Source organism: Anopheles funestus, chromosome 3RL (assembly GCF_943734845.2).
Source record: "Anopheles funestus chromosome 3RL, idAnoFuneDA-416_04, whole genome shotgun sequence".
NCBI classification, from domain to species: Eukaryota; Metazoa; Arthropoda; class Insecta; order Diptera; family Culicidae; genus Anopheles; species Anopheles funestus.
Genome location: NC_064599.1, coordinates 38,806,734 through 38,831,167, shown reverse-complemented (window position 1 = coordinate 38,831,167; position 24,434 = coordinate 38,806,734). Strand labels below are relative to the sequence as shown.

General features: G+C 41.8%; 1 protein-coding gene across 3 annotated transcripts in view; it reads right to left on the bottom strand.

Annotated features, from left to right (window-relative positions):
• The window catches only part of LOC125771099 (LON peptidase N-terminal domain and RING finger protein 1), a 55,290-nt gene that overhangs the window by 26,339 nt on the left and 4,517 nt on the right, over window positions 1-24,434 (bottom strand). The window contains exons 1-2 of one of the 3 annotated variants that reach the window (XM_049441343.1): window positions 21,790-22,714; window positions 16,140-18,577 (exon numbers count right to left, since the gene is read on the bottom strand). In XM_049441343.1, coding sequence (XP_049297300.1) covers window positions 16,140-17,004 — 865 coding nt within the window. In that variant the 5' untranslated portion in view covers window positions 17,005-18,577; window positions 21,790-22,714. Of the gene's footprint in view, window positions 1-16,139; window positions 22,716-24,434 lie in introns of those variants that run through there. The other 2 variants (XM_049441344.1, XM_049441341.1) reach the window with 2 other exon arrangements.

The following is a 24,434-nucleotide window of genomic DNA, read 5'->3' as shown; positions in this document are numbered from 1 at the left end:
ACGACATGTCTACCCATGCCCGCGTGTCTGTATTGGTGTGTGGCTGTATGTGAGCTCGGGTTGTTGTATTTTATTCTCCTCACGCGTGCTGGGTCAGGGTTTGGTTCATCTTTACGGTTCGATGAGTGTATTTTGGTTCCAAAATTGAACACAGAAAATGACACACACACGAACGTGGAAAATCGTTCCAATGAGTTGATTGCTTGGAAAAATGTCAGTACTGCCATCGGCAAATGATGAGTTATATCTTTTTCATATAAAACTTTATTGCACTTTTGTACAAACATTTAAGAAAAAAATCCAATACAAAAACTTAATAATATCGTTTAAATAATAACATAGTTTTTTATTTCCTGTTCTATATAAAATAAAGCAAATATAAGTTTCTAAACTTGTATCAAAAACATCATTCACTTCAACCGAGTATAAAATAAACTTTTGTAAAACAGAAGTAAAATAATCATTGCACAAAACAATGAGAAAACTGGTTCGATTTTCGGAAGTAAAAACACACGATTAATATGGATAGTGTACTGAGTGTTTACCACATTCCACACGTCTCATCATGCATAATGAATGTTAATTGACATGTAATAAATTAATAAACCATTGCCACTCCTGATATTACCAGCAGCGCTCAACATATCTGTCACATTTCTCATAGACCCTACTTGTGGGAAAACATGGAACAAATAGAATTGACAAAAAAGGTACATTACCCTTTTCCTGTTAGGAAATATGCATGTATTTCAAACGTGGTACTGTTTCCGTCAAATATTCATCACTTTTTAATGCAGTTTCAGCTCTTGCTATGCAGCATGTTGACTATAACGATTTCATTTCATTGTAATGGAAAATGAAAAAAATGTTAAATTTCGTAGAAATCGAAAAGCAGTTATTACTAAAGATTTGATTTTTTTACGATCAATTTAAAATTAAAAAATCTAAAAGACAGTACCTGTTTTCCTTAGTCCGTTTACTACCTGTTTTATATGATTAAAGTCACAAAAACTAGCATGCAGAAATGGTTTATCTAGCTCACTAAAGCAGTATAGAAGGTTGTAATATGTTTTACAACACTCATATCACAACACAGTTTCATGTGTTCTGCTTTTGCATGTAAAATGTACATGCAGTTTTATGATGCTGTAAAACTTATCGGATATCCTTCCCATCACGCGATATAAACTGCAGTACCCACAAGTACAGATGCCACGGGATATATGGTCATTTGTAGCTGCCTGTATACATCGAACAGATGTGTTAAAAACAAATAAACTGTTTACAGCATACGTCTGCCCTACATTCCACCGTGTGCAAAATGCAACCAGTGTAACCGTTGGCTGCAGGATAAATTGTTTACTGTACGACTGACCGCACCGATCCAGACGGTCGAATGGTTTAACCGGCACCGATGTAAGTGAACCGGCATCATGATTACAGTCATGTTTTACACACAAACACAAATGCTCGGTGCGAACAAAACACATCACAACAAGAAAAAAACTCCCTCGATGAAGTGGGCTACAAACGTACAACAAGCGGCCACCGCAAACGGGGTTTGATAATGTTGTTATAAATGTTTACCAGCTGACGAGTGATGAGCTAAAGTGCAAAAAAGCATTGGCATAAACGTAGGAAAGGAAAACAACGATATCTACTGCAAAAAGAAATAAAACTCTCCCTTAACATCATCATCATCCAAAATGCATTGCTTCGGTTGCAGTTCATGCCGAGTCATGAAAAAGCACTTTGAACCGGTCGGACTGATGATCGTACAATAATACACAGTACAGCAGTGAATGGTTTTAGTCGATGGTGAATCGTAAAAAATGCACATAAATAGTTGTCTGAAGGAAGCAGCATCGTGTGGAAGATGGAATGCAAGGTAATGCAATTCAAGTGTCTGATGGTAAGAGCGTTCCCCGATTTGTCGTAGTGGTTCATCCAGACTGCTTGGCGAGATCGGTCAAAGCCATGGTCAGGATGGGTGAAGACGATTCAATCAAACAGTGAAGGAAATCGATTGCTGATATGATGTTGTTTTCCCCCAAAGGCACAGTAAACATCGCCACAAAACAAACAAATTGGTCCTACAAATAAATCGCATTGGAGATAAAAAAAAAACAATCATTTAAAATTGTAATACACATGGACAAGATCAAATATCAAGATGAACCTCAAAAAGGATATCGGAAAAAATCGACTTAGCAAGCAAAAATCTTTCGAAACATTTTGTTAAAAAACATGGCTAGAAACTGTTTTCCACCACTCAAGATTTCATTGAACGGAATAAACATTTCGACTGTTAATCCTCTTAGGTTTCTGACGGATTGACTTCCGGACACATTCCATTCATCTGGCGTCCCTTCCATCAATAACTCTTATAAAGATGAGCATTTTTTTTCCTTTCGCACCCAATCCAATGTCCATAATCTCGATTCAATCCGTTTTCACAAACGAAAAGGTTTTGGTGCGAGGAAAATTCATTTTGTTTTTCATTCTGTCCTTTCGTTGTGGACCGAAGCTTGATTGGATTGATTTTATACTTTAGCATTCTTCAGTGTCATTTTTCGCAGCTGAGTTTTTATTTTCTACACCTTCCGTTTTCGTATGCAGCCGTCTCACAGTGATCTACTTTAGTAAAATGAAATTTATGTCAAAGTCAGTGTTTCGATTGGAAACATTGAAAGCAAATACAGAACACAAACGAACGAAGGAAAAAAAATGAAACTCAAATGAAAACTGTCATCCACTGGTTCTCGCACATTTGTCACAGATTTCACACGGAGCGGTTCGTTCTTTTGATAAAACGAAACAAAAAAAAAAAACAAAAAAACAAAAGACAAACGCCTGGGAGAGATGCTTCATCAAAAATTCATTTTGCTCCACTCCGAGTAACCCAAAGCCCCGGTTCGATTGACGCTGGCTGTGCGCATCTGGAAAGCAATCAAAAAGTGTTGCATCGCATTGAACAAGCGTGAACCTGCATGCTGCTGTCGAAATAGCAAATCGAACAGCTCGTCGTGTGACAACATATCTACGATTTGTGCCGGGTTTTCGCCCAAAAACCTCTGGCGAGATTAAACAGAATGCAGCAGCTGACAAATCGAACACAAAACACACCATCAACGACCGTACTGTGTACTGCACTGCTAAGCTCCACAACGACGATTCGATTAGCTCTCGGGAGTAGTGGAAAATCCATTCAGAGACGAAATTCGAAGTAGAATTTTCCCCCAAAAATGGTGGCGAAAGCAAATAGAATGCAAAGAAAAGTAAAAAAAAAAAAAAACATTGCAGCAAGTTGCTGTGAAAACTGTCAACAGTGCATTCCCACAGTGGATGGAGGGATGGGGAGTTCGCTTCCCGGCAAGCATGTTAATTTTTCTCTCCATTCTTTGGCGATGACAGTAGTGGACTTTTCAGCACCAACTACTCCACTGGGGGCCGATAAAACTAAACGACCGTGGTGAAGGTTTTGACAGCAACATATCAAACTCCGTAGGGAATGAAAGCAAAAAATAGAATAATAAGGCGAATTCAAATAGAGTTTAACGGGTGGAAAACAAATGTTGAGTTGCGAGTGAATTTGAAGAATAAAATGAAATATCATTTTCCTTAGAGAAGGAAGAAACTGCATTCAATAGAAAAATAAATATGTTCTTCAATTTAAATGTAGTAAATTTTTTATAGTATATTTTTGAGTTAATTTTTCTAAAAAATATGTAATATTATTTGCCGTAATCATTAATTATAAATAAAATATAAAATAAAATATCATATTATAACATGAATAAATGCTAAATAAGTATTTCATATTATTGCATAATTTTGAGTGACCATTTTTCACATAATTTAAATTAATATGCTTGTACACCCTGTTAAAGAAACTGTAGTTTCAATATCTTTCGTACCACCAAAGCATTGAATTTGTTAACTTCTTGCTGCTCTAAAACTCCAATCCAAAGCGTATTTCATTATGCAACTATTACGACAAACCGTTGCGTTCTATATCGTATGCGTTACGCCCGAACTGCGTCCATCTAACAACTGTGACTATCAATTTGTGCAAAAAAGAAAAGATCAGAAAAAAACTCTCCTCACGTACAGATACACCAACAGACACACAAAGCACCAGCGGGGGTTGAGTAATGGTAAAGTAAATGTGACCGGCTCATACAACTCTGGGGGTGTGAGCGCGCTTATATGCTTGCGCTGTTGCAATTACTCAAACCTTTTGCAGACGCAACCAGACGCCATCCAGTACACACACACACACACACACACACACACACACACACACACACACACACACAGACACACACGCAGTCATTCACGTGCACTTGCTTCAGTTGTCGTCGGCATCGTCTTCTGCTTGACCTTACGAAATGATGTTGTCAGTTTGTGTTCATTCCTTTCGATTTATTCCCCCCCCTTATTTCTTTTCTTTCTCTCATCTTTCTCGCCTTCACACTCGACCCACATACAAAACCCAATTTCAATTCCCCTCCCCAGGTTGGAGCTTTAATGTTGGGACATGTGGATTCACCCCATGCACTGGAGTCACAGTTCGAACTCGATCTCCGGCCGACATGATGTACAGAGCAAGCCGCAAAATTTATTGAATTAAATAATCAACCAACGGCTGGTGTTGGTGCACTGAAGTTACCTCTGAATGCGTGCGAGTTGTACCGTGCGCATAAGTTTACCATTCCACCGGTCTTTGAAGGACAGTGGACCACCGGATAGAGAATGGGACATGATAATTGGAGAAATAAGAGCTCCAAACTGTACGTTTGCAATTATGCTGAGGAATGAGATGAGCTCATCAGTGAAGTCAAATAAAACATGACTTCAATGGGAGAGAAACTAGTGGCCGGGTATGAAGGTACCGAATTGCTCAACCGGCTCGCTGGATGGAGCTAGCGTGGCAGGCGATAGGCGAAAAGCCAGCAAACGAAGGAGCAGTTGTGACATGCGACCTGCGAGTGAAGACAGTGAGTGAAGAGAGTAACCTTTTTCTTTCAATGAGACCATCCTTAGCGGTTGCCAGTGTAATGATCGATTGGAATGGGGGAGTGATCTTACCAAAGCTAATTTGATCTTACTTTGACCCTTTGAAAACGTGGCACAGCCAGTTGTTTATTTGTCTTACGACATGCAGTTTGACATTTGCATAGTGCAGTTTCATAATAAGATGACACACATATTACAGCCAATTAAAGAGTCTGTTTTCGAGGAATTGGAACATAAAAAACAATGATTAAATATTGATGTAATTGTGTATTACATATTTCTTATTTTTTTATTTATACACCCTGCAATAAAAGTATCCACGTCACAAACGTAAGCAGAATAGTGAGCAATCGATTAGTGCTGCCGGTGTTGGTCTAGGAGGACTCGGCATACCTACATATATGTGGTATACCGATTGCCAAACGAACCTGTTTAAGCTCACCTACTTTTCGGCGCCGTTTGGCTTACATTCGATTTTTCTTCCAACGACCCCGTCAGAGTAGCGGTACAGCTCGAGCAGAGCGAGAGGCATCGGGTTCTCGTGTACCATTGCCATAGGCGAGGCAGCCTCTGGTGAAGGCACCGTTGAGAACACTCCTTCGTGCAAAAAAGGGGGGTTCGTACATATTCGAAGGGCTGTCTCGGCAACTTGAATGTCGCAATAGTTGCACAGAACGTCGCTTACAACACTGTCGGCGCGATCTGGGCCTACCCAGGTGTGTGCATACCGCGTGCATTACAACCGGTTCCAGCCAGACAACAACTCTATCAATTGCACCAATCAACCGAATTCGGTGACTTTTGCTTTTTTTGTAAGGAAACGATGTTGCTATATTATTTGTTTTACATCTGTTCTTGGAGAATTTCCAAAATATTTATTGTCTGAGAGCTGTGAATAATTTGTTTAAATATTTTTTATTTTTGGTAGATGAAATAGCATCGTTTTTTATTATCATTACTCATTGACCACCACCTTCTATCACTGTATAAAATCGAAGGATACTTCTTACGCAACTCCACCAACACGGTCGGCCGTTTCGAAAATCTTTCGAAAGAACCTAGGCCAGATTGAGAGCATGAGCAATTTTGCAATTCCCCAGCATTGCATCCAGGTAATGGTTGAGCTGGAACTTTGGCTGCCTGGGGAAAAAGGAGGAGGAGGAAAAAGTGAATAGCGGGACAACGTCACCGACACTGGTTGCGGTTATGTCGCCCTGCTGCTTGTACTGCTTGGCCTAGCTTCACGGCGAATGACCCTATTTCGGGTTACCCGTTTTTGGCATGGCAAGGCGAAAGACCCTCGAAAGTCGTCTGTCTGTTTGGAGTAATATAACTTATTTCTTCTCACCTCTTCCACACACCGAAACCGTCGTCACGCGCCACAATGAATTCGGTTTCGCACCATTACGTGTGTGCGGCACACGGATACGCATGTGTGTCGACGCCGATGAGACAACAATCATCGGACACTGGGAGATATTGGGACGCGCAGCATCGCCCGCGTGGCGTACGAAATTACGTCAAGTGTCAGCTGCAGCGATGGCGCTATGCAACCGCGCTCATTGGTTTTAGCATTTGTGGGTAAGTGGAGTTTTTTTGTGTGTTTCGTTTTGTTTTTTTTTTGTTTCAGCGAAACAACTGTTAAGCAAGTGCATTACATATGATGATAGCGTACCGAGCGTGTATGAGGCAACCGCAAATTGACAATTAATCGTACCTAGGTGAAGTATGTGTTTTTGAATTATTTATATTGCTATTGCAAATTTACACTAAAGATAGTTTAACAAAAATTAATGAAGGCACCTGATAAAAGTTTGCTTTTTACTTATTGAATTATATCGAAACAAAAGGTTTCTTAAGTTTTTTTTTGACAAGTGAGGTAAACCTAAAAGACTAAAATCTTCGTTTAGCAAACAAACAAGCAAACACAATGGAATATTTATTGAAATGATATTATATTGCTTTAAGTTTTCGAATATGTAGGATTTTTATTATTTTTATTGTAAGAAATGATGTTTTAAGAATACAACCCATAATTGCAAAAAAGAATTGAGTATTGAATAAAATGCTTTTTTTATTTTAAAAGGCCAATAGCTTGTTTGCTTTGAACGAAAATCAATTTTTGGTTAAAATTTCCGGATAATTACGTCTACAGCATTGCTCATTTCGATTAGAACATATGTTGAGTATTAAGTTTGATATATTAATGTTGCTCCATGTGTGTAAGCTGTGCGCGAGCCGAAATATTGCGTGAAGTGGAATCGCGAGTGTGTTACGCGCCCCTGTTTGTCGTCATAACGTGTGACTTCTCGTAATGACAGCGCGCGCGTCGTCCATTTGACGTTCGTGGGTACAGTTTTTACCCCGGCGTGGAAGGTATAAAGAGAAAGAGAGACTGAGAGCGACCGGCAACTTTTATAGTGGACGGTAGTGACCTCCTCTACAGCTAGTTGTTGCTCGCATTCGGTTCACTTTTTGGTGCGATTTGTTTAATAGTAACTCTCTCTCTCTCCCTTTCTCGTTCTCTTTCTGACTTGCTCTTGGATGGCCGGTTGTATAATGGGTCCTCCGATTCCCATTCGCTTGTACGCAAAGACCGCGAGCTCGATCGGGCCTGATCTGTGGGTGAGGTAATGATCGTGACGAGCAAAGCGTACCGAAAGCCAAGAGCTTAGCCGGGCGGCCGGGCGCAGGAGCGTTGGGTAACGTCTGCTAACCTTGAGCTCATTTCGTCCGCACGAGAGCTGCAAGACCGAAGAGAATGACGAGCGAAGAGCCCTACACTACGCACGGACCGCGTGTGCAGATGCAGTTCGCGCGAGCGTCCGCCCCGAAAAGAGCATCCCGGCTCTTGGCTCAGCATCAGACGCGCGGTGAGTGCTGACCGATCGGAGCGATCACGCGTTATTATGTAGATCACCGCACACCAAAACCCGGAGGCTCACGCGATTGCAATCGCGTTACGAAGTCAGTCTCGTTTTGTGTCGAACCGTTTGGTTGTACTTCTTGCGTTACGGTTGGACAGCGTCGCTGCCGCTACGCCCGCTAGTGCACGCTTCACCTTCGACCTATTGTTTCGTGGAGGTGCAATGATGGCCGCGAAAGCAACATAAACCCGCCGATTCGTAACAACATCAACACAGCGGTACGTAGGGGTGATTAAATCGGGTTACCACAAATCCAAGCGAACTTCTTGCCATCGATGGTTTGGTTATGTTTGGTTCAAGATCTGCACAAAACGAGACGCATCCACAACGCCACCGATAGTGACAAGCGCAGAGCGGTGGGCAACATAACATAACGCACATAACCTTTGTTGCGAATTTCTTCCCACTCTCTTTTCGTCCAGCCGGCCACAACTGGTCGCAGTTCAGGTGCCGTTGCGTCAAATTATGTTGCGTCAAGTCGACGGTGCTATGCAAGCGGGCTGCTGTTGCAATCGTGCCCATTCCGTCCGTGTGTTTGGCCGGTCGTGTTTTGTGACAGCTCAGTTCTAGATAAATCTGTAAGCCTGCCTTCATTTCACTGCTTAGACGGGGCAGGTCCGACTGACCTGGACGAACTGCATTTATTGGGAGCCAATTTTATAATCGCATCGATTGCACGCCATCTTACGTCATCTCGTTACCTTTCGATGCTGCTGCTCCAGGACAGGCAAGGAATTAAGGTTAACCAAATGAAAGGAATGGGCCAGTCTTATGCTTACTGGTGAAGGTCCAGCTAGTGGTGAAGCATCAGTAAGATTGAGAGGTTGTTGGTATTTACCTACGTCAGCTAGAAGCTGTACAGAATTACAGCTGTGGGTGTCGTACTGCATAATCCAGCCACTTGCTACTGCAAAAGTAGGCAACAAAAATATTTCATTTACATCTCAAACTTCTCCAACCTGTAAATGATGTAGCAGCAAGTTCGACTAACGAACATTGTTTGAAACATTTTCAAAAACACACCTGCACAATGTTCGCCTTTCTTTTACATAGTAACGGAATGTTGCCCAAAACTTCCGGATGACAACGGAACTTTATCTCTTCACCGTACACAAAGAAACACCGATGGGTAAGTGTTTACTGCGAAAACTCCTTGCAACATCGCTTGAACTTGATTTTCAACGCATGTCAAATCTTCACCACGACATGATATCGCTATCCGGCGCAAGATGTGCATGGACTCTTTTGCATCGTTTCTGCTCGGGAAAATGAAACTCCTTTTCCATCAGCCCTCTTCCTCCCTTTCCCCATGGACACCCACCTAGTACGGACCACCCACAACGTAACCGAAAAGTTTCGCATCTGTACACAACCCCATGCAAACAATGTAGACGCGTTGCCGTAACGCTTTATCTACCATCGGACCCATGGACCTAACCTTTTTTTTCCTCCCCAGGTTTTACTCTCCCGCGTCTATCTTTCTCGTTTGACTGTTCCAAGTGTGTTGGAAAAATGAACGAGCTAAAAAATGTGGCTTTTTGCTTCAGCTAAAGCAAGCAAACACGATAAAGCCGAAAGTCGGGCTGCATTCGCTATCGGGTGCAACGGAGGTTACCGTGCGGTACCATACAAAATGGTTGCGTATGCAAAACTTCTTTATCGTGCTTTACGGCTCGATTGTTGCGTTGGTCTGTTCGGGTGGAGCTGAGAGTGATTTGTAATGTAACGATCCAGTGCAGATGGGTGGTGCAGTTATGAATTACACCAACAAACGGGCAACAAATGGTAGAAGTAACAAAAAAAAACCGGTTGCAAATGCCCTAAGATGATTCATCGCTTGCCAACGTTAATTCTTAGCAAACACGTGTGAGTACAAGCACACTGTTTGGGGCGGAGATTACAAAACAAAGTATAACTATTTGTGAAAATATATGAAAATTAATATAGATTTTCATTATTAGTTACTAAGTACTACAAAATGCTTAACTATTTATAAATTATGACATGACTATTCTGAGCAAAGGTGAATTATACACTAAAAATCTCAAAAAGTATATTGATATTTTTAAGAAGAAAATACAAATTATCTGCGTTATATTTATTCCCTAATAGCGGATAGCATAAACCCCGACCGTTCCTAACAAAAAAAAAGTGTGGATAGTCCCAGTTAAGAAATTGATTGTGGCTAATTATTCGGAAATATTTGGTCTATAAAACGTAAGATAGCACTAACTAAATATGAAATAAGCTCTAATATAAAAAAATAAATTAAATTTGTAAAAACATATCTATATGATAAGTAAATACTAGTAACATTTAAACAACTTAACGTTTACGTCATTTTTTCTTGATAATTTTCTCAAAACATTATTAATTTTTATAAAATAATAATCAAATATATATCAAGCAACATTACTTTCTCTCGAATGTTATTCCATTGAACTGCTAACACTAGTAGATGAATAATTCAGATAGTAAATAGAAAACCATACCCATTCCACTGTTTCAACACCTCATTGCTTGAGCCATTCTTGTCGCTTGAACGTGCTACACTTATGTCAGTATTTTAAAATGTGTTAAAAAAAACATATAACGCACCCAATAGCCCTCGGAGTCAAATAAACCACCCTACGTCCACGTGCTACGGAGAATGAAGGAGAGAAAAAAAAATGGCACAAGCAGCAAAAGCACACGCAAATTTAACGCAAAGAAACCATTGCGACTACCTTTCCACACTGCGACGCGTCCGAATAGTTCCAGGGTGAGCCTTTTTGCCTTTTGTCATACGGTCATCGGAAAGGGACGGGTGACCAGAACCCCCCTTCATCTCCCTGCTGACCCACCATATTCCCCTTCAAAAATGCCATCGTTATGCGGCGTCCCGTATATTTTTATTTTTTCAAAATAAGTTTAATGTGTATTTTTTGTCGTTGTTTGTAGTTGTATATACCATCCCGTGTCTGCATCCCTGCTGCTTTTCGCAATCGTTGCAACCGTTCGAGTTCGAGTTCAGGGTGTCGTGTGGGTGGCATGGCAGCGACGAACATTCGCGCCCATCAAGAGGGAAAGGGAGCGTTTCGGTCGTTACGTATTGTTGGTTTCACGTGAGCTAACGTAATGCGGCACAATCGAGACCCAAAGCCGAGGGGATAGGGCAAACACTATCGAAATGGTTACGCCAATTATGTAGATGTGTTTTACTTTGCTCGTATTTTTTACTTTTTGTCGGGCTCGATTTCTTCATCAAAGTTTCATTTCATTACGATTTTCACTGCTGCTCATCTGTCGGCTTCTTGGCCTTAGGTGTTTGGGGGTGTTGCGGGTGCAAGAGCGACTTGTAACGCATCCCCGATCCAGGGCTGGCGCTAGATGTTGATCTGCATTACAAACTTCTAGCCCTCGTCACCATCGGCTCGACCACAAGTCACGTGCCCGGCAGACGGCGTGTTTAGCTTTCATTCACACTCCCCCCTTCTTGCGCTACACCATTTCTTCCCCACGTGGTAGAGGGAAAATTTTCCTCGGTCCGCGTCTCGTAAGCTTTTTTTTGCAAAATCCGAGCCATGGGTTGTTGGCGCACGTTGCCTCGATTTTGGAGCGCGGAGAAAGAGAAAAAAGCAAGCGAACGTCAGGGGTAGAGTTCCGAGAACTAAGCCTATGAAGCCATGGTTGTGAAAAGGGCAAAACACGAGAGGTTCCACCGATGACGGGACGGTGGTGAAAATCTCGGGAAATGGTAGTGATTGGCCGATTGACTCTGATTAGGTTGACGTCGATAGTGCCGGTGCATTCGAATGTTACATGATGCATTGCCAATGTGCAGTTGAAGCAGTTACCGAAAGGGGGAAAAGAGACTGTTAGCTAACTTTAAATTGAACTAAAAGAATTACAGTAACAGATGTACCGTATGATAGCTTTAAATTGAAAAACAGCATTCATATGCGTTTTAAATAATGTTATAACTGGAGTTTTTATAAACATAATTCTGAATGTATTGGCGAAAATGTGTAGAATATTCCTAGGTATAAACATTATTTCCTGTTAAAAGGGATTCAGTTCTTCGTGCACACAAAATAAAACTAAACGAACAGTCCAGAAACAGTAATATGTAACAATTGTGTTGACATTCCTTTGGTAAAATTACACTGTATTATGTCACATTCGTCAACTCCCTTCGACTACGATATGGCTTCAGCTCAAAAAAAGACCGAATGACAAAACCCCCTTAACGACCCTTCCGTGTAACTTTCGACGACGACGACAACGACGACGACAATTTCGCGGTCGGTAATCGTTTGTACAACATGAACATTCTTTTCCCTTTACAACAACTTCTCTTCATGAAATGCGTTACAAAGCGTTTGAAGCAAAAGGGCAAAGCATGATCGAATAAATTACTCACGCTTAAAAATGGGTAAAATCTCCAATGTGCATTTTGTGTGAATCGATGCAACAAAAAAAAAAACACACTGAAGAATGAAACACATCCGGCAATTCGATGTGACACCTGTCTCATGCCTATTTTTCTTTTTCTAAAAGAATCGAGGGAAAAAAAGAAATTTCGATTTGATCAACCTTACTTGGGATTGTGTGCAACTTTGCCCAAAGGGCTCGTGCTAAAGGTTGAGAGGAGCAAGGGTAAGTGGGATGCTTGTTCCAACAACAACGCTTACAAGCACCGATTTTTTGGAGCAACTTCGAAGCGATTGGAGCGAAAATTAAATTGTGTTTCCTTCGTCCCCTTTTCGATGCCATCCTCAACGAAGTTCAGGGTGACTTCCGCTTTTACAATTTACTGCCCTCGTTTTTTTTGGAATAGCTGAAATAAAATAAAATAAAAATCTCTTACATCCTCTACCGGTAGCAGCATTCACCACTATCCGGCGTGGCTCTCAATTTCACTGTAGAACTTAAAAACGTTGAAAGATCCGCAGGCCACAACGAGCGAAAGAGCAACGCAAAGCTTGTCCGCCATTGCTCTTGCTTTTATTCTTGATCGCTCGTAAAGTTAAACAGTTTATTATTACATTCTCCGGGCTTTGCTTTTTTACAGACTACTACAGCTGCAATAAGCTACGCAAAGAATCTTCTTCTGCCAACGGTTTTTTTGTTGTTGTTGTGTTTTCTTTTGTATCCCGTAGTACGAAGACTTTATGCCACGATCGTGAGTAAACCAAAACTCTTCGGTACAGTTGCGGGAACGCTCAAACATAGGAATCTTTATAGATTTTCTTCTTTGCAACTTCTTGAAATGTTGTACCCCCCAAAATTGCCCATTTCTTGTTTTTTATTTTGCCCACACCCGGAAGCTTTGACCATTCGAAAGAGCTTTCCAATCACGGAAAAGGACGATAAATGTTTCGAAGCATAATATCCTTGTATTACCTTCACAGCATGCAGGGTAACCAGGGTCCCATCCAGAAACGGTCGAGCCCTTTTTCATACCGATGCCGAAGATTGTTTCGTGAAAAGCTTTCACAGCTTGATAGGGATTACCATTTTTTAGCCTGGAAAATTTTGCAAAAGTTAAGCGAACGAAAAAGTTACCGACGGTAAATGGTATTAAGAACCTAACCGCAAATACCGCCCCGTACCGGGACCGGAACGCCGTGCGATGTACTTTCAATCAAAAGCGAAAGAAGCTTAAAGTTTGATGAACGGAAAATGAAGCGATTGGGTCGTTGTTATTTATTTTATTTTCAAACCCTCGATTTACCCCTTAAGATAAATGGAAACTACTTAAAGCTTCTGGGTACGACAGGGGAGAAATGAATATCGTCAAGATACTGTCAGAAGAAGGGGCCAAAGTTTGTCTGAGTAATCTGTGGACGTGAGCTTTCTTATCTTGCGATATAAAGAACCCAGAGTCCTTTTTTTTTGTTCATTTCGAAGGGCGACGAGTTTCGGCGAAAAATGTGAACGTGTAGAACGGTCCCTTTTTGGCCGATGGCAGAGATGCTAAATGATTGGAAGGGAAAGATTATACCACCTGGCCTGGTTTAAAGCTGTGAACCAAGGAAATGTGATTTCTTATGCTCAAACAAAGCCTTTCAATGGTGCTACAAAACTGAAATTGCAGCGAGGACCATCTCTTGCTAGGTGCCTATTCAGTGAAAAATCCGATTAAACTATCGATTGAAATATTCGATTGCGACCTTCTCATTTCTTTTGTGAGCGTCTTTTTTTCTACATTTTAGTTTTTAACATTAAATAGGACATTGAAAACTACAATTTACTATAGTAACAATATTTTATCCGTATTTGTAGCGGCAAAAACTACAAAAGTTATTACCAAAGTGCCGAGAATAATTCATACTTGCAATAACTAACTTTTAACGACCTTTTTCAATTTATTCCTTCCCAGTACGAGATCGTAAAATAATGCCTGAGCAAAGGTTCACATTAAACCGAACCAATATTACTTTCCCACTGTTTCATTCGGCACTCCGGATATACTTTTGGCTCATGTCGCTTTTCGCCAAAGGGTGTATACATACATATAAAAAAATGATTTTCAAATTCCAATCACCTATACGGGAAACTTTTTCCGTACTCCACATTTTACGACCAATGGTGCTGGCATGGATTATTATTCCTTTCCGTTTTTTTCACTTCCACAAGGAAAGTTAGTTTTTGAAATGTTTCGAGCTTGCTTCCAAAAATTCTGCCTCACATTTTTACACCACCACCGAAGCTAAAATCCCAATGAAAGGTGCCTTTGGGTTTTGTGGTCTGTTAAATTGATATTTCTCACTCGGGATTCATTGCAACTTCCACTGGAGGAAAGAAGCGATGAACATAATACACGAAAATGCCGTCCAAAATCCGAGGAGAATGAAACAAAAGTAAAAGAAAAAAAACGAACCAGACGCACGTAGTTGATGTTTATAGCTTTTGCATTATGCCGAGATGGTGGCGCTTATCAACATCCTTTTGTCAGTTCACACGTTGAGATAGGGGTTTTTGTTGTTGTTGCTGTCGGTGGTTTTTCCATCGCTTCCACAACAAGTGTTCATGTTTCTTTTTGTGCCGCAAAAGAAAATGCGCATTGTGAACTCATAAATCCATCCACACATGATTCCCGGGAGGATTAAACGGATGCTGGCGTACCTTGGTCGGTAGCGAAGACGAAAACGGATACTCCGATTTACGATCGTCCTGGTGTTTTTGTCCATATACTTCTGGTAGGTATGGAGTTTTTCCTTTACTCGTAGTAAGAAACGCCATAAAAAGGTTCATCGAAAGCGCAGCTGCATTCGTGCGAAGGTACTCATAACTTTATAAAACTCATCCCTTCTCTTTGTCTACCACCGGCACTATTGGCTCCCTTGCGCTCCGCTTGTAGAACGAGTCAAACTTGTGCCACACTTGACTGATGTAGTGTTGATGACGTGTCGAGGACAAACCTCTGGAAGCTTTCTTGTGCGAAATCAATCATTTTTGCCGGTTCCAAGGGTGTTTGTAATCCCAAAGAACTAAGAGAGAAAATGGACCTTTCCAACGGATAAACTGACAGGTCCTTTAATCTCGCTTCTAAAGTGGAAGTTCATAGCTGCCTAATGGAGTTGGAGTTGAAAATTTAGAGTGAAACTTTCTCATCTCGTACCATAAAATATCAGCAAGTTTTCATACTGCTTCTTTCTAGATGCTCGACTATTTCATAGGCAATTTGAACTTATCAAAAGAATTGTGATATTTTACAAATGTTCACAAATTTCCCTTACAAATTTCCTTTACAAATATCAAATTTTCTCAATAATAATCTCAACTTAATTAATCAAATCATTCCCGCCAATCCCGCACAAATTGTTTGTGAAATTGTAAAAATGTTTTACTGGAACAAGCGTCGAAACTTTATCCCATCCCCGGGAGCGGTCAATTAGTGCCCTGGCGCGATAGAAACTAATTTTCGACAGTTTATAAAGAAGGAACGCCAATGCATGCGCCGCTACGTGATGAATGAGGCATAAAATGTCCGTAAACGAGTGCCATTTCCCCTGGATTAGTTTTCGCCATTTGATTCGACAAAACGTGACCAAAAGTTGGAGCACATTCCCGAACGGTCCCGATAGAAGTTCTTCCCAGAAGAAAGCGTAATGGATTACAAATCGATTCATTTTCCACTTCAATTGAGTAATTTTCCCTCCCGCATTGTGTGGTTTAGTGATAAATGGGTGTAGAAATTGCACCTACCGTGTTCTAAGCTTTGATTGCAGCAGCGAAGTGCCTCGTCCAGCGAGTTGCCCTCTAGATGGCGCTGTGCTTCCTCCTGTAGATCGGCTGCCTTCAGCTCCGGACTCCACCAACGCTCAACGAGCCGCCGGATAAGAATGTCCAGCTCGAAACCTCCACTCGAGGATACGATCTCCGTACCTTCTACCGTACCCAGACCCGTTGATGCTTCATAAGGGAAAGGCATAGGTACAGGGAAAGCATAGCTGGCGGAAGTTACCGTCGACGAGGAAGAGGACGGAGTGGACGTAAATGCGGATGACGAGCTGGTCGCTGTCAGTGTTGCCGTGACAGAAGGAAACCGCTGTCCACAGACCGTGCAACGACTGTGCCCGAAGCAACACTGGCGACAGAACGTATGTCCACAGGTAGCTGTGACCGGATATCTCAGCACTCCCTCACAGATCGGACAGCACAGCCCATCGATGCTGGATGTTTTACACCTACGGATGTATTCCGCTCGATGAGCAACTACACGCTCGACTAGTCCATCCACCAGGGACGTTAGCTCCAGCGACGGCTTCGTACGACTATGTGCCGTACCCCAAGCACTGAGTGCATCGAGTGCCTCCAAAAGCTTCCATCGCTGTTCCGGGACGCCTAGAATATCTTGCACCGGTGACTCAGGAGACTCGAGCATCGAGTCCAACCGTGATCCTTCACCCATCGACTCATCGTCTGTCGATTCCTTCTCCTTCCCTTCCTCATTCTCCTGCGCACCGTCCCAGACATTGCGAATGTCGTCGGTACTGTCGTAGAGTGTGCGCTCGGGACGCCTGTAGTACAGCGGCTTCCTGTGAACGTGCACAAACGATGTGGCGGGCATTATGACTACACTTGTTCCACTATGGCCCCGGTTGTGGGTTATACTACTAACGTGTGGCACTAAACACTCTCATACACGAAGGTGTGCACACCTTGACACCTAACCTTTTTCCTATTATTTTACCGCCACACCGTGAACCCGGAAACAATTTCCCAACCAGTAAACGCACGCACACACTGGTGGCCTTGGGCAAAAGCCGTTGGGATTTAGCGTGCGGGGCCTAGTACGTTTCGTCTCACAGCCACTTATCGATCACGGCAATGTTCTTGATCTTCTCGCTTTAGTACAGCATCTATTAGAGACACACACCGCACCCGGACCCGGAGAAAAGCCAACTTTTCACTCGATTTCGTTCGCGCACCACACCAATGAAGTATTGAACGATGTGTGGATAGATTTATATGCGCCACACCGTCACTTAAACACACGCAGTAAGTATGGAAACGACACCGATATTTTAATGCTCTTGAATTTACGATGCAACCTTCCTTCGTGCTATCGATATGGACGAAACTCTTGCGTAATCACTGATCAACTAAAAACACACACACACACACGCACACTTGTTTCACCAATCCAACTCATTAAACGTACACTTAATACGGGGGTCAGTGGGGTGTTTTTTTTATTACCAAAAAAGAATGCGTCACAACAACAAAAAATTTCTCCCGTTTTCGAATCGACGGGATCCACTTAACCACTTTAATACGAATTATTCAACTTAATAGCCACACCAGACAAAGCGAACACTTCCGAGTGCACGAAATCGGTAGAGGGCACTGTGCCCATGCACAGTGTGTCACACAGATTCGCGCTAATTTCACGCAATTTCAACCGACTGCAAACCGTGACACCACTAGCATAGCGGTGGGGATCGGTGGCCGACCTCCTTTACCAACGCCGCATGGATGCGCCAGTCGGTATTATTTTATTCACATCCACCATCATCACGATCATCATCAGCAGGAACATTAGCTTCATAGCTTTATTAATAGAAACCCCGGCAGAGGATCGTGAGCAACGTGCAAAATATACATTCACACAATGGCGCACGCATACACGAGCGTGGTGCGCCAAATTTGCCAAAAAGTCACCACTGCGGGTAATAGACTTAGCTGTAAGATTTTGCGGCTCCAGTAGAATTGCAACAAAGTCCGCAGATCCGAAGTTTCTCTCCTGGCCGGTTGTGGTGTTCCGTTTTCCTAAACTTTCAAAGTTTGCAGTTAGAACGTATGTTGCTGTTTTGTTCGGGTTTGTCACTTGGTGGTACAACTTTCACAATTGTTTGCTTATTTATTACGTACGGTGCACTCACACAAAGACACACACACACACACGAATTCACAAAGAATGCACAACAATTTCTTTTCAGGGGCGGTATTGTTTCTGGGTGCTTGTTGATTTTTCTTGTCAAAAAGCGCTGGTGGGGAAATTGTTGGAACAAACTTTTTTGCCGTTTGTTTCTGCGACTCTCACTTTTTTTCCTTGACGCTCCTGTGCTTGGAGCCTTGATACTTCAGAAAAAAAATCCGTTTATCTAACTGTTCAGCTTCAACGTGCTTAAATGCTTGCTCTGTTTGGGGAAAAATGGTAAAGAAAGGGAGAAAAAAATGAGAAAAAAAAACATTAGAAAAGTTATGATTAATTCAGCGAACACGCATAAATGGTTTCGGGCAAATTCATTTATCGAAATAACGTCGAAATCGGTCGCAAAACATTTCCATTCGAGTGTATTATTCGTGGAATTTTTTTTGTTGCTGCTGTTGTGGGGAATTTACATTTGCGTAAACAATTCTGCCGAAAGGTATTGCCGGCATTCTTTCCACCCGATCATTCGCAATCACTTAGCTTATCATCATCGCAATATGGTGGATGCTGCACATTATGTAAGGGGCATTGAAAGCAATTGGCCAGAGGAAGGAACGGCCCCTTTCACAACGAGCAAAGAAAGCGCTCATCCTTTTGACATTACAGTTCGGTGATGCTGTCATTCTGTGCCGCTTATAAATAGACATCCACTCAATTTGGTAAAACGTTCCATATTGCAACTGTCCGTGCTGGATGAATCATTTGCATTGATGGGAAGGAAGTGGTTTTGATTATTTTTAAATTGTTTAATCACTGTAGTATTAAGGGTGTATAGGGGTGCCTTTTCCACCAGGAGCCGGTGCTTGTCTTTACCATATGATTCATCGTCGCTTGCGTCGTTTCTGTCTGTGCGTATCGTATCTCTTTCTCAGCGCAGCTGAGCGATGAATCTTCCATTATGAGACACGCTCGCAAACACACAAACTATTTTATCTGCATTATGGCCGCACGATGTTTACATTACGAGCAAATAATTAACTTCTTTATCAGTCGGCCCATTTCTAGAAAAGACGCCTATTGATTGCGGTCAACCTCCCTTCGCCTGTTTATCTTATCGTCCTTTGTTGTGGGTGATGGTTGAAATGGTGAATTAAAATGATCCTTTTTTTGTTGCCTTCTTTTTCCAGCATCAAAAAAGAGCTTATTATTTGCCAGCAAATGTTATTTTTCCACACATTGCTGCTCAAATAAATGAGAAAAAATACCCTTCGGAGAGCTTATAAAACAAAGCAAAAATGTTTTAAATGTTTATAATTGATTCTCGGTGCCTATCTCTCGAAAAACAGAACGTACCAACCGCTCCGGTGGTCGAATAAATTGTGCCTTCCGGTCAGAACCGTACGACTGCCGAATTGTTGTTAATGGGTTGGTTGTTTTGCTTTCATTCTACTCTAGCCTGCGGTCAAACGGTTTGGGTAATTTAAATTCTTTTTTATTCTTGTTCCATCAAGCCATTGGTTCCATCAAGCACACGCAAACATGCAAAACAGTCAATTCTATTCGCGTTTTTCTTCCTTTTTCCAGCACAGCAGCGTTGGTAGATGTTGGAAAAAAACCAGCAGCAAACCGACCTGTTGTCGCGATACCATCAACATTAACAGCTTTGTAGCGGTGGTTGACTGCCGAACCAAAACCTAATTTTGGTCGGACAGGCTAGGTGAAAAACCATCCCAAAAAACCAAGTCGAGAGCACGAAACCTGTGGACGAAACTTTCCGCGGTTACATAACGCCCCCAGCATTTGAGGGCATCCGATTCTTGACGTTTTCCCTCCACCCAAAAACGGGAGAAGGTAAAATTGTTGGGGTTCCTCCGCTGCTCCGCAGTTCTTTGACACCCAAACAACTTCCGACAGGGTAGAAAATGGTCAAAGTTTGCTTTCCGGAAGAAGGACGTTGTGCGGTGAGACCGCAGTGGAAGTGAGAGTGTGGAGATACTGGATTCATTTGTTTATTTTTCGAGTTGAGACATTTCGGTCACTGTTCGTTGTCGCGTGCACGGTCTAAACGGCTCCTCCAGTAAAAACGTGTTACCGTTTCGGACATTATCAGGTGGGGGGATGAGACGGCCTATAAATACACACGAGCTCGGTGCTGTTTTGTGCGTTTCATTCGGTAAACAGAACGATTAAATGGTTTATACGGCTTGATCGGTGAGTGCAGAATGTTTTACAAAATTTTTTTAGACTTCATGAAAAGCAACTTCAATATTTCTATTTTGTAAGAGTGACGAAGAGTGATAGAAAAGTGACGAAAGTAACAAAAATTTGAAACACAGTTACAATAAATCATGAAGAGAACGTTTGTAAGAAATTTGAGTTATGTAACGCACTTCCTAATTGAATCGAATTTTCTCCACTTTGCACTAAAGTCTTATCGACATCACCGTCAATAAGTCGTACAAAAGCTGTCCAAATTTCACTAATACGACAATTGTTCACAACCGTGTTTTTTGCACGCTCCATATGGTAACCATTTTGACAGCCGTTTTAATTCTCCGTGAGGCTTATCGATATTACATAAAGCTGCCCTTTACGAGGTGATGTTACGTTAGCAGCTTTTCCCCCCTCCTCGAAAGGCACTTCCAGAACTGCACGGTGTCATATAATTGCTCGTACAAAAAGGACACAGCAAACAAACACACGCAATCAGAAGTATTACGGTTGCTGTTTTTTTTGGTGTGTTGTCTACAAGCATAATGCCAGATTCTGGTTCGAACATTTCGGTCCAACTTCGAACCGTGTGCGGCTGTTATCTAACAAACTTTCGGCCAAGCAAAACTGTTGCTGTATCGCAATCTCACTCTCACGCCTGATCGTTTTTTTTTTTGGTGTGGTTCGGCTTCATTTTCTTCTTCTCCATCCCCATGGCACAAGGGTTGCCGGCGCACATGTTCTCTTCTTCTCACCAGCAATACGAAACGGTGCGCTACACTCTCTTTCTCCAGCGTTCTCACGCACAGTAACGCGACACGTACGCAGAGCCAGCAGAATATGGCAATAGAACAAGCAGTAGATAAAACCAAAGTAAAACCAACAAAAACCAACACACAACTTCGAACGTTCCGGAGGGACACAAAACTGTCCCCAAAATCGGTAGACATGAGCCCCAATTTTTGGGAAGGAAACTGCACTCCAGCACAACCAACACATACGCCACCCATACACATGCACGCTCTATCGCTCGAGACTCATTCTCGCGTTCTCAGCCGACACGGTTTCGTTACATAACGCAAGAGACGACGCTTTTCTGTCTTACGGGTTTGTGTGCGTGTGTGTTTTTTTTTTGCTATTACGACTGGAACGTTTCAGCAGATATTTTCTAAAACACTAATTTTCAGCTTCAGGTTGCACTTAGTTTTGTTAAAAATTATGTTGACACACATATCACTTCGTCTCACCACAAGTTTGAACGCTTACCGGTACGGAGAGTTATGGAGACGGCATTCGCTCCGGTTCGAAGTACCAAACAGACGTGCGACCAAACACTTTGCGCCAACCACGTCAAGCAGCAAACGCGAATCGCCCCGTACGTGTTGGGAGCCCGCGATGAAATACTAGCGCAACATCGTGCCGTACACGCAAGAACGCCAAAACGCGCGTTCGCCGGAGAGTGAGAGAAATTCATCCGAAACCAAGCGCATGAACACCGGGCCACACGCGCCAAAGTCACCCAGAGAGTTGAGCGAGCGCGCGGTTCGGATCGCGTAACTTGCGAGCCCCCCAGACTATTTTTTTATTTGTTTGTTTGAATATTGTTCTCTTTCTCTCTCGCTCATTATGAAAGGCAGGAGAGCAAGATTTTGTGGCGCGTGTTGGCCTCCCGTCCGCCAATAAAATGCGATTTTTGAAGGTTGTGTTATGAAAGAAAAACCGCACGACGGCGATGAAACGGCGTAACGACAGTTTCCCGCTGCCCACAATGTGCTCCACACATCTTTCAAAGCCACCCTCTGATTCTTTCATTCGGTACAATTTTCTTGCCAACAATAAGCAGCCGCTTGCGGTACATTGCATTTGTTAGTTGTCATAATTTCTGTGTATAGTGAGTTTATCATAGAACACACACTACACGTGAATTACTCGATCGGCAGGGATGGGATGATGGGTTACATTAACGGGTGGGGAAAATGTAAACAAATAGCAATGGTAATGTAGTTTCATGGTACACATTGCGTGCGAGTGGGCCGTGCGTTTCCATTTGTATTAAGGACACCAAATGGTTGAGTACACTACAAAGCGGGGTTGCAAAATAAGGGTGAAAAATAAGAGACTTTTTTCCCTTAAATTCTTAAAGCAGAATTTTGAAGGTATACATTTTTTCCGTTCAGTAAACAAACGATAAATGCGGTATATTCGAAAATTTAAATCATAATATTAGTTTTAAAAATTTACAAATTTTATTGAACAAGATTTGTTAATTTTGGTATATAATTTTTTTTATATTACATTTTAAGACAATTTTCGATTGATTCCAAAGAAATAAAAAATATCCACCCTGAACACCACTCGATCGCTATAAGTTAACTGGATTCCTAAAGCACGTGATAAATAGGGAAAGACAGTTTTGCTTACATTACAAAAATAAAAAAATTAAAAAATTAAAATAAATTGGTTTACTATTTTGTTTAACTTTAACACTAGAACCGCCGAACTTTTCAACCTTACTAGAACCGCCATATGGGACAATTTTGTCCCATACGTTATGTATACATATTTAGACATGTTTAATATTACCTAAGGGTTTTTGGTGGTTAAATAACTAATAGGCATCACAATTAGGAATAACAAAGCTTTATTAGCAACTTAATCAATAATAAAAAATATTCAAAACAAAGCGACCAAGCAAGCCGGCAAGTCGAAGTGCTTATATAGACTAGTCGATTGATGACAGCGAAAAATTAAGCCCGTAGTAAACAAAAGTAAAAGCACGTATGTAGTTGAATACTTTCGCGCACTTTTACTGTTTTATTCTTATTGACATCCCTTGACATCCTATTGACGACACATTCGTCACTCGTTGGCAGCAGGGATACTAGGCGTCACAACGTATTTTGCCTATGGGACAAAAATGTCCCATATGGCGGTTCTAGGTTGGAAATGATTTTTTTAAATTACCATATGGAATACAAAAATTTTTATAAGCGCATTCAAAAGATAGTTTAAAATAAATAAAAGTCAAAAAAATTCAAAGGGTTACCACGACGGCAAGCGGAATAACACACCTCTTTCGAGTGCGATGGGACAAAAAAGTCCCATCGGCGGTTCTAGTGTTAATGTGACACATAATACCATCCTTTGTTACAAAATGTTTAAAACAAATAAGTGGAAAAACGTGGGTATTTCGAACACGTGAAACCGTAGCAAATAAGTTTTAAATTATTAAAAAAAAACAACCTTTTCTTCTTGTTTAAAAATAGCAACACAATACATCGCAGATTCGTTTTATCGTACTGTTTCCTAACTTCTTCCGTAATAAACAGCGGTTATGCAAATACTATTATAAAATATGTTTCTACTACAGTACCGCCCACTGGCCGTATGCCCCGATGACATCATGTAATATCAAAAAATAGAGCAATAATAGGACGTAACCCTCGCACCAACGCTATTATCCTTCTCCACCATCTTCAGGGAACAAAACCAAAAAAAAGTGCATTACGCAACAGTGTCCTCCACACTGCACCGCAGAAGCATCTGCAACCGCAGAAGGACATCGACTACGGCCACCGGAACGCAAAGGGGTATAATGTGCGCCCGGTAAATGTCGTAATCGTCCGCGCGAGTGACATCTTTTTGGGGGTCAATTGTTTGCTTACGGCGTGCGGGCTTGGTGATAAAATTTGTATTATTTGCTTTGCTTTGATTTTGGTGCGGGATGTGTCATAAATGTCCCTTAAGCTGAACAAAACGCACATTTTATTTAGCTTAGTGGTTCGTAATTAAATACCCACTACCCTGCTATTACCATTACCATTTGCAAGCTGCTGGCATGGTGGTCCGTTTCCCTGTTGCTCGTAAAACATTCTTATCGTGAAATGTATTAGCAAACTTCCGGAATTTCC